Consider the following 11,220-nt stretch of genomic DNA (forward strand, 5'->3'; position numbering starts at 1 on the left):
TCCACACACTTTTGAAGCCAGCCACTTTGAAGAGTCATTTCCTTCCCCCCAGAATATCCTGTGGGAAGGAAGTCAAAATACTCTCGAGACTGGGGGGTGTGGGGACCTCAGGTTCAGAGAAAAGAAGGAGCCTACCCACAGGTGAGTGAGTGGCAGCCTTCTGATAGCAAGTCCAAGGTTCTCCATGCTGCCTCCCTCTTCAGACCAGGTGCCAGGAGCAACCTCAGGCTGAAAACAGACAGAGTTACACCAGCAACTGGGAGGGATTGTGTTTGTTTTATGGGAACAGGTTCTGTCAGCTTTGCCATAGTTGTTAAGTTCAAGTGTGAGACCAGAAGAGCAGCTTTGGGAGGGCAGCAGAATTCCTCCCCAGTTTTGCCAAGGGAGAAGTCTGAAGGAACAGGCCAACTCAGGAATCTCCCTAGTTCAGGGGAGTCCGCAGACCAGGCTCGGGAAGAGGTACTAGACACACCCACCACCCACCACCACCCACCCACACACCTCCAAGGGTCCCGAAGGCTCATAGCTTTGGTTTTCGGACAGCCTGCCAGGGCTGATAGGTAAGGACTTGACCGTACCTTTCAGAGAGCTGAGGGGGCTGGGAAGAGGGGCTTGGCTAATGCTCTCTTTAAAGACTCAGCCTGGGAAATGCAGATCTTGGCGAGCACGTGGCAGCCACCCCTGCGTCCCAGTGAGCGTGCCTCTTTCCTAGAAGCCTGTTACTCACCCTTTCAGTAAGAGCTCGTTGAACATATGTGCTTATACAGGAGAACAGAGGAGGTCGACGTGTGGGAGGCAGGGGACGGACAGTTCTCTTTCTGAGTTTGTGTGGAGTTTCCAGGCCTGCGCGTCCCTGTCACATCAGCCCAAATGATGCAGCTGGCCTCTCTTCCCTCTAGCTCAGTGGTTCTCAACTTTCCTAGTGCTGCGACCCTTTCATACAGTTCCTCATGTTGTGGTGACCCCCCCAACCATAACCTTATTTTCGTTGCTACTTCATAACTGTAATTTTCCTACTGTTGTGAATCAGGCAACCCCTGTGAAAGGGTTGTTGGCCCGCCCCAGGGGTCATGACCCACAGGTTGAGGACTGCTGCTCTTGTCCAGTTTTCCACAGGCTGGGGTGCATGATTTTGGGGGGGAGACCACAGTTTGCCTTTAAATGTGGGGGAGAATCTCCCTCTCACACACCAAAAAGACGTGCACACTCGTGGTGCTCACCTCTGCTGGTAGTATAAACGGGTAATTCCACCTTTGCAAAGGCCAAGGGAATTCAAACGAGGCAAGCAAGACATCAGAGACCTTTGAGGTTTATAGAGAAGCTGGCAAATACACTATGACGATTCGAAAGCTCAAGTGGCACTGGTTTTCAGCGCTACCAATTCCTCCCAGCATGTGATGTGCACCAGATGCAGCTACCTTTGTGCAGCTCGTTCTGGGTAAATCTTTGCCCATGATGGGGAAATGTTTATCATGTTACACTGTATGCTTCCTCAACAACAGGAGTGGTTTCCGAGCAGGACAGGGCACATGTTAATGATGAGCGAAGCTCTCTGGGCCATAAACCCGCTGATCCCATCATCTCGTTCCTGGCCAGTCTGCCGGATGAAATGGCCACTGTAAGCAGCAGGTGCTAATGAGCTGAGCAAGCATTCTCTGGCCCCCCTGTGCCTGAGGTCCCTGCCTGGGTCCCTATGGACAGTCTCCAGACACTCTTTTGCACCCTTCACGGAATAACAGCCTCATGATCCAGTGTTGGTGTGGCTTTAGAGGGAATCCCCCTTTCGTAGCAGGCTGCTCTGCAGTTGGTGATCTGTGGCGAGCCTGTGAGTATCAGATTCATTCTGTGGTCCCCCTTTTGATCATCAGTATGGTAATGCCCATCCTCCTGTCCTCTGAGTTGTTGCCAAGAAAGGACGTGTCACTCTTGGGTTGAGCCCTCCCAGCCCTATCGCTCCCCAATCAGAGGAAAACCTTGGAAAAGCTCAGTGGCTCTCCCCACTTTGGAAAGGCTGCGAACCCAGTTTGAGACTGAACATGCTAGGCCTTGGTTAACCCCTGAAAATCAGCTTGCTTTCATGGATTCATATTTTTCATCTTAAAAAATATAATAAAAGGTAGAGATTCATTGACTGGATGATAGGCATATGGAGATAAAGATAAAGACCATCTGATTCCTTGAAGAATGTCTGTTGGAGGAGGTTAAGTAATTCTAATGTACGTATGTTACCTGTTCATGTGCCATGAGGATCCAGAAGAAGAGTCACTTAGTGCCTTGGGGTGTTGGGCAGACTGAGGTGAAGAGACCCCGAGAGGTGGTAGGTAGTCAGTCAAGGTGAGCTAGTTCTGGCGGAAGGAAATGCTAAGTGTCCACCATTGCTGCTTCCGACAGACCCTCCCCATGTTGAGGTGCTGTATGGGGGCTGATTTTTCAAGGTGTGTGTTTCTAAAGAAGGCTTCTTTTCCCTTTTCTGTTGCCTTTTGGGCATTTCCTTGCTCCTTAGAGCTTTGAGAAGAGAATTGTGGAATGTGGGGATGAGGGGGAGGTAGGCTGAGAAGGCATTGCCATCGTGGAGTTTAGTAGGAAGGATGTAAAAGTGAAGTCAGATCAGAAAGGCTGGCGTCTTAGGGCTTGTACTTCCTCAGATGTTCTCGTTTCTGAGGAGGCTCAGTGATACTAGCAACATCATCAATTCCAATGAAGCACTTGTGGCCAAGTCCTTTGCACCTGTCATTAATCTTCCTCCATCGGGGATTCAGCGCGTCAATGTGCTCATTCTAAATGCACAGACAGTGCGGAGAAGGAAGGGATCTACTGAGATTCACAGAGATTCCAAGCGGAAGGGCTGGGATTGGAATGGGGATCTGTCGGCCTCAGGGTCTCCAGCTCCCTAACGCCAGGCATTCTGCTGTTGCAGGTGGAAAGACTGCTTTCTGAAGGCTGCGGTGGAGGCTGTGACAGAGCAGAGTCCCCGGGTGGAGAGCATAACATGGCCCTTCGCCACTAGCCTTGCCATGACCACATTTTTCACCAGCGTCCCCCCCTGGATTCAAGATGCAAAGCAGGAGGAGGAAGTGGGCTGGAAACTAGTGCCCAGGCCTCGGGGCCGGGAGGCGGAGAGTCAAGTGAAATGCCAGTGTGAAATCTCGGGGACACCCTTCTCAAATGGGGAGAAGCTGAGGCCTCACAGCCTCCCGCACCTGGAGCAGAGGCCGTATAGCTGCCCTCAGCAGCACTGTGGCAAGGCTTTTGCCTCCAAGTACAAGCTGTATAGGTAGGTGGCACTCCTGGACCTCTTCCTCCCCAGGGTTCCCAGAGACAGAACCAGACACCTGTCTGAAGGTAGGCCTTTGATCGTAGCCGGAGAGTGGAGGGTCATTTACCCCATGAGTGTTCCTTGGAGACCAACCAGGAGGGATAACTCCCTAAAAAAATACAGGGATTTTAAAAAAATTATTAAAACAGTCATCTCTGATGCCACTGCAGGCAGCCATGAACAATCTAGACCAGTGATTCTCAACCTTCCTAATGCGACCATTTAATACAGTTCCTCATGTTGTGATGACCCCCCCCCAACCATAAAATTATTTTCATTGCTACTTCATAACTGTAATTTTGCTACTCTTATGAACTGGGCGACCCCTGTGAAAGGGTTGTTCGACCCCCTAAGGCAGGGGTCCTCAAACTTTTTAAACAGGGGGCCAGTTCACTGTCCTTCTCAGACCCAGGAGGGACGGACTATAGTTTTAAAAAAACTATGAACAAATTCCTGTGCCCACTGCACATAATCTTATTTTGAAGTAACAAAACAAACGGGGCAAAAACACCCTGCGGGCCGGATAAATGTCCTCGGGAGGCTGCATGTGACTAGCGGGCCGTAGTTTGAGGACGCTTGCCCTAAAAGGTCACAACCCACAGGTTGAGAGCCGCTGTTGTAGACTGAGCACTCCTCACCACGACTGTCTCCAACCCCATCAGTATAGTGATGAAATTATTAACTGGGAAGTAGCAATCCGCTTCCGACTCTAGGAGGAAAAGAAGATCCTGTGGTCCAGTCTGTAAAATTTAAAGTGTAGGCTCCAAGAGGGGAAGTCACTGAACTATACACGATCACATGGCTTCTCAGGTGCCAAGCTGAACTCCCAGTCCTGCAGGGCCGATTCTACTGAACCAGTGGAGACTAATAATTTCTGTGGAGTCCCCGCTGCCCACTGGGTCAGGGGCTGTTCTGAAAAGCCAAGTGTCCTGCCTTTTACAGTGAGGTAGCCCGACAACTGGCCCTGGAGTGAAACGGGGCGGGGTAGAATATGGGTCCTCCCCGTACCTTTCCATCAGATAGGTGTGACCATGCCTATCACACCTGAAATAGGATCACTGCAGTCCTCCAGCGACCATTTTCCTACCCAGCTACAGAATGCCTGCCTCACACCAGGAAGCCAGAAAACATGGCATTCCCCTGAACAAGGTGACTAGACAGCAAGCCTCCATCCCTCATCTGGAAGACACAGTTGCTAGGAAGGAGCTAAAACAAGTGGCAGAGCAGTGTGGTGGCATTCTCAGAAATGTCAGGTGTGGGCTGTCAGGGTCATCTGAGACTCCCTGGGTAGCAGTCTCAGGGCCAGGAAAGGTCTGATTCCTACCATAAACCACTGTGTGACCTTAGGCAAATTAAGAAACCCCTTTAGGCCTCAGTTTCTTGTCCTGCAAAGTGAGGGCCCTGGCTGGTCAGTCAATGGGCACCTCCCCGTCCTGTGCTCTGTGTCACGGGAGGTTAATAGCAGCCCACAGAGGCACAAGCATTCTTGAGCATGAGGGTAGTGGGTGTGTTTGTTATCCTTCAGGTAGGCAGGGTCACTGGGTGCTATACTCCAGACAGCTGTGGCATACCTGAGTACACCCAGGCTTCAGGAAAGTCTGTGTTTAAGTCGGGCCTTGCCCACTTACTGCTTGGCAGATGGGGCTGCCTTGTGCCTGAGCCTCCTCATCTGGAGAAGCAGGTTAATGACAGCTCCCATAGGGCCGGGCAAACAGGAAGCCCTCATAGTCTTGCTGAATTGACTGAGTGTACATGGGTGCTGTGCATTACCATCCTGGACTCAAACCAAGGGACAATGGGATGCCAAGCCACAGAAAGCGCTCTCAAAAAATCTTACAGGTTTACCTGTGAACCTGTACAGGGCACAGATAGGCTGGTAATGAAACGTGAATTGTCCTCCCACTCCAAGTCACTGCTGCTCTGTTCCCCAGGTCAGCCGTGGCTGGCTGGCTTATGTAGCTTTTCTGAGACACTTAAATGTGTACCATACCTTTTTAATTTTCAAAAGGGATTGTAGTACATACTTTCCCTTCATTGTCTAATTTTAAAGACTTCATTTTTTTAGAGGAGTGTTGATTTATAAGAAAATTGCTAAGAAAGTTGGGGAATAGAAAGTATGTCTCTGCTGTCAGTAGTGGGTTATACATTGAGCTGCTAACCACAAGGTACAGTGGTTCAGACCCATCAATCACTCCTCAGGGTGGAGATGAGGCTGTCTGTTTTTATAAAGATTTAAAGTAGCAGAAACCCAAAAGGGCAGTTCTACTTTATCCTATAGGTTTGCTATGAGTTGGAATTGATTTGATGGCAGTGGGCTGGGGTAGGGTTCTCAGTTTCTGCTATGATTGACCTCTAGTGTTTGTGGGGTACATTTGTTAGACTGGTGAACCAACTTTGTTACATTTGTGCATAATTTGACATTAGGATTCATTGTATGTATAGCATGTGTATTTTTACACTTAGTTTTTTTTACATGATTCCAAATTCAAAAGGATCTGAAAGGTTTATGCAGTGATAGGTCTCCCTGCACCCAGTTCTTCTCCCTAGAGGCATCAGGTGGTCCTTTCTTATGTATCCTTCCAGAAGTTTTGTAATCAAATGTATATGTGAACATCCACCCTTTTATGTACATAATTCCATCCTTTGGAGACACCCCCCCCATACACACACTTAATGTATTTAAGGAACTAGATGCCTCTGGGTGCATATAAATCAGCCTCATTTTTAAAAAAGAGTCCTTTAAAAAAAGATGTCCCTTAACTTAACCAGTTCCCTTTCCATGGACAAGCGGATTCCCCGAGTGCCGGCTATCACCAACACTGCTGCAGAGGTTTGGCATGGTGGAGGACACCTTTCCCTCATAGCCACCCAATAGGGCAGAGTAGCACAGCCCCTGTGGGTTTCTGAGACTATGTGCAGAAAGCCCTTCTTTCTCCCGAGGAGCAGCTGCTGGTCTCAGATTGCCAGCCTGTGGTTAGCAGTCCACTGTGCCACCAGGGCGCCTTTCTAGGAGATGGTTGTCGTAATGATTGTCACTTGTTCCCTGTTAGCAGGAACCTCAGTTGTTCAGCCAGCCCTTGTGATCCTTGGGCGTTCTCTCTGCTTTTTCTCTGTCCTCCACCCACAGGCACATGGCCACCCACTCAGCCCAGAAACCCCACCAGTGTGTATATTGTGACAAGATGTTTCACCGCAAGGACCATTTGCGGAACCATCTGCAGACCCATGACCCCAACAAAGAGGCCCTCCACTGTTCCGAGTGCGGTAAGAATTACAATACGAAGCTGGGCTACCGGCGCCACCTGGCCATGCACGCCGCCAGCAGTGGTGACCTCAGCTGCAAGGTGTGCCTGCAGACCTTTGAGAGCACCCAGGCCCTGCTGGAGCACCTGAAAGCCCACTCCCGCCGGGTAGCAGGCGGGGCCAAGGAGAAGAAGCACCCCTGTGACCACTGTGACCGCCGCTTCTATACCCGGAAGGATGTGCGGCGGCACCTAGTGGTCCACACAGGCCGGAAGGACTTCCTGTGCCAGTACTGTGCCCAGCGGTTCGGCCGCAAGGACCACCTGACACGGCACGTCAAGAAGAGCCACTCGCAGGAGCTGCTTAAGATCAAGACAGAGCCGGTGGACATGCTGGGCCTGCTCAGCTGCAGCTCCACAGTCAGTGTGAAGGAAGAGCTGAGTCCTGTGCTGTGTATGGCCTCACGGGACGTGATGGGGGCCAAGGCCTTCCCTGGCATGTTGCCCATGGGCATGTATGGTGCCCACATCCCGGCCATGCCCAGCACGGGCATGCCACACTCCCTGGTGCACAACACGCTGCCCATGGGGATGACCTACCCTCTGGAATCCTCGCCCATCTCTTCTCCTGCTCAGCTCCCTCCAAAATATCAGCTTGGATCTACCTCATACTTGCCTGAAAAATTGCCCAAAGTGGAGGTGGATAGTTTTCTGGCGGAGCTTCCCGGAAGCCTCTCCCTCTCATCTGCCGAACCCCAGCCCGCCTCACCTCAGCCGGCGGCAGCTGCGGCCCTCCTCGATGAAGCACTGCTCGCCAAGAGTCCCGCTCACCTCTCCGAGGCCCTCTGCGCTGCTAACATGGACTTCTCCCACCTCCTGGGCTTCCTTCCACTCAACCTGCCCCCTTGCAACCCGCCCGGGGCCACTGGAGGCCTGGTCATGGGCTACTCTCAGGCCGAGGCCCAGCCCCTGCTTACCAGTTTGCAGGCTCAGCCTCAGGATTCCCCAGGGGCTGGTGGGCCTCTGAATTTTGGGCCTCTGCACTCCTTGCCTCCCGTCTTCACTTCCGGCCTGAGCACCACCACCCTGCCTCGTTTCCACCAGGCATTCCAGTAGCCCCTGAGGAAGGCCCCAGCTTGGTTAGCCCTCGGCTCCATCAGGGAGCCTCAGACCCCCGCCATCCTCACCCCCTGAAAGCAGCTGTGCGTTCAGAGCTGGGCTCAAAGGAAAACATCCCAGTGTCTGTACCTGTATGGAGCACTTGGTTTGGGGGTTCAGGCTCTAGGATCCATACCAAGAGGAGCTTTGGCCCCTGCCCGACCCCATGAAAAGATCTCATTCCATAGGACTAGGTATTTTGACTCTTTTCCCCGCCTTCAACTTAAATCGGGAGCCACACTTAGCCCTCCCCCTTTCCAGAACCCCCTTTCTCTGGAGGAGGGGAGGCCTCTTGAAGATGGCAGAAATGGTGAGGGTTTCCCTTCAGATGACCTCAGAGAGAGAGCAGCCCCCCATGCCCTGTCCCCCCGCCTGAAGCCCCTCTTCTGGGCTAACCCACAGACCCAACAGCAGTACGTTTGGTCAGGCCCTGCCTCCAAGGGGTACTTGGCTCCGTAGTCTGCCTCCACTCAGCAGGCAAGAGATGGCCTCTGCCCTTCCCCAGCAACCTCACCCTCTGCACCAACACCTCCATCCTCAGTCAGTGTTGTTCAGCGACGGTACCGTTTACAGTCACCTCAGACACCATTTCACCTCCTTTGCCGATGTGAGCTAGCTGTTGGCCTTAGAGTGATTGCAGTGGACGTTGTTTACACACCATGAATCCATTCCCACCAGTCCGGCCCACTTGGCACCAGCCCCAACCGCTTGGTCCCTGGTGTTAACTGGAGCCCTGTTTACACGGCGGAGTCGGGTCTCGCTGACTTCTCTTCACTTGAGGTCACATTTTTTCCCCTGTGGGGAAATAAACTGACTTTGGACTGCTTCAGTCTCTGCCATCTTCCCTGACCGTGTCAGTTCCGCCGTCGTCGTTGGCAATGGCCACGGAGATGAGCAAGAAGATCGGAGCAGTTCCTCACAGGCCCTCGAGTCTGTGCGTCTCCAAGTCCACCATGACCCGGCATCCTTGCCCTTGTGAGCTGGAGAAGGGAAGACAGGACAGGCACGCCCTGAACATCAGAAGGAGGCATGTTGGGCTCTAGGCTGACCTGACCCCTCGTGTGTGTCTCTTAGCTGTCCTTTGCCCGAGAAGCTGGGGAAGCATCTTGTTGGAATTCGTGCTGTCAACTGAGGACCGGGCACAGAGGACCGAGTCCTAACCTGTGGCTGCATGTTGCCTCTGGCACTCAACTCCTCATCCTGTCTCCTCCATGGACTCAGGGCCTCTGGGCATAGGCTCCTCAGCCCTCATCAAAGACGTTTTACCTTCCCCGGTGGGCCCCTCAGTTTTGCCCCCAGTACCTGGCAAGTTTTCTTGCACCAAACGATTAGTTCTCTTCTGACTCAGGGGTGCTTCCCTGCAACAGACAGCGGAGGCCCGGCCCAGAGCCCAGCCAAGCTCAGCCCTGCTTCATCTCAGTTCTGCGTGGGCTTTGCTCTTCCCACGGTGAGAGGGAGGCTGCCCAGGGACCACCATGGTGAGAACCCCAGCCCTCTGCTCTGATTCAGAAACACACTTCTACCTCTTTACAACTGTTAACTCCTACAGATGCAGCCAGCTGTGTCTGGGCACCTCTCTCAGGCAGGTGCCCCCGCTGGCTTCTCCACTAGGGTTTCAGGATAAACTACCAAGGAACTGCCTCATCACTCAAACCTCACTCCCCTCCCAGACTCCCCTGCTTCTGCTAAAAGTCCCTTTGTTTCCCTATCAGGAACCAAGCAGGTCCCAGCCCAGGCCAGCCCTCCTCATTTAAGGAGAGAGATTTAAAATGTCACTCCCCTGCCCCCTGGTCAGAAGCACTGTGAAGTGAATCTACCTGTGCATGGAGGCAAGGACGCTTGGGATAGCTTAAAGGAAAAAAAAAATATATATATATATAACATATATATATATATGTTAACTTGTCTGGTTAAGTTCAAATCAGACTAGGCTACTTGCTTTTAAAAATGACTTTCAGTGAGCCCTAGGTACTAATTAAGGTTTCTATATATATATAAAATCAAAACACCCTCCACCTTGGTAGGCAGCGCCTCTCCCACATGCTGTGCGTGCTGTCGGGACTGGTGGTGCTGGTGAAGGTGTGTGGGGACCCATTCTCTGTTGGGGCTCTATTGCTGGACCCTGGCAGCCCTCCTCCCACTCCCTGCCCCTTCTCTTCACTCTTGGGTCATAGAGGCAAATGGGAAAAGGAGGTCTCTGCCTGCTTGCCACTCCCCCTAAATCCTCATCCTCCATTAATGATGCTGGTAAACTCATAAGACATGCAAAGCCTCTTTAAAATCTGCTCACTGGGGCAGGCCCCTCGCCCCTCTTTGTCTCTCCCCTCCCCAAAGTGTCCTCACCATCCGCTGTAGGAATCTCCCCATCACTGTGAACTTCGCTGATGCAGGAGAATATCTGTTTTGTCTTATTTTGGACCATGGTCACCAGCTGTTTGTTAAACCTCCCTCCCCAAATTAAAAACAAAAAGGAAGCCTCATTGGCCTGGGTGTTCAAGGGATAAGAATAGCTTTTTCTTACACTCAGTACTCAGACCCACTTCAGCACCCTTCTGGAGGCCCTGAGAAGCTGGTGTGTATGCGTGTGTATAGGGCATCTGCCCAGACAGTAGACGTGACACGTGGCAATGACCAAACAGGGACCAGAAGGAAGAGATGTTCCCCTTGCTCGCCACCTTTCCTTGCCTCTGTCAGCCCCCTCATCCCCTCCACAGTAGCTGGTCAGGAGGCCCAAGGGGGTGGCATGCCCAGGTATGTCAGCTCAGATCTCTGCACCATCCTGAAGAGGCGGGAGGATGGAAAAGAACACCAAGTTTGTTTGTTCCCCTCATGGTATTTTGTTTGTGAAAATCTGGGAAGCAGGTGTAATTAATTTTTTGCGCATAGATACTGTCCTAAGTTGAAAATTTTCCCACTGCCTGGAACTTTCCCTCATAGTCCTTTAAGCTCCTCCTCCCCTTTTGGTAGCTGTTTTCTTGGCTCCTTCACCTCCCCTTTTATCTAGGAGCTGGGTTTTTTTTTCTCAAGCACGATTTTTTTTTTAACTGTTGCGTACAGGATCAATATTTTGCTTTCTAACAAGGATATTTATGTAATATGAAACTTTGCCTTAGGCAGGTATTGGCCAGAACCACCCAGAAAACCCTGGGACCCCCCTGGCCTCCCCTGGAGCTCTGAACCTGCTGTGGAAGGAACTGGCCAAGCCTGTCGCCACTGGAGTCAAGGGTCTGGGGAGTGGGCCAGCAAGCCCCGGTCCCAACGGAGGACCCATTATGGTCATGTCTCCATGGAAGGGTCTGGAAGTATTCCAGCACCATTCTTGAGGTATCAGCGACACAGCTGATTCTCCACCCCCACACTCCCCCACCTGGGAACAGTGGGCTCAAGAATGAACACCTGCCAGGCCTCTCCTTGGGCCCTCGCCTCCCAGTGGCCAAGGTTTTGGAGCCACCCCTTTGAAATGCCAGATTATTTAAAAAGAGAAAAAAGAATACAAGACAAAAT

The 11,220-nt window shown here is 51.9% G+C and overlaps 1 protein-coding gene across 1 annotated transcript; it reads left to right on the forward strand.

Moving 5' to 3' along the window:
- Positions 1–2,937: 2,937 nt before the first annotated feature.
- On the forward strand, positions 2,938–8,541 carry PLAGL2 (PLAG1 like zinc finger 2). The gene is made up of 2 exons (XM_004697914.2): positions 2,938–3,274; positions 6,444–8,541. Exons 1-2 carry the CDS (start codon positions 3,015–3,017, stop codon positions 7,672–7,674), a joined length of 1,491 nt encoding a protein of 496 aa, XP_004697971.1. The 5' UTR covers positions 2,938–3,014; the 3' UTR covers positions 7,675–8,541.
- The last annotated feature ends 2,679 nt before the right edge of the window (positions 8,542–11,220 follow it).

This window comes from Echinops telfairi, unplaced genomic scaffold (assembly GCF_000313985.2).
Source record: "Echinops telfairi isolate 266 unplaced genomic scaffold, ASM31398v2 ScPeMD7_5592;HRSCAF=6446, whole genome shotgun sequence".
In the NCBI taxonomy this organism is placed as follows: domain Eukaryota; kingdom Metazoa; phylum Chordata; class Mammalia; order Afrosoricida; family Tenrecidae; genus Echinops; species Echinops telfairi.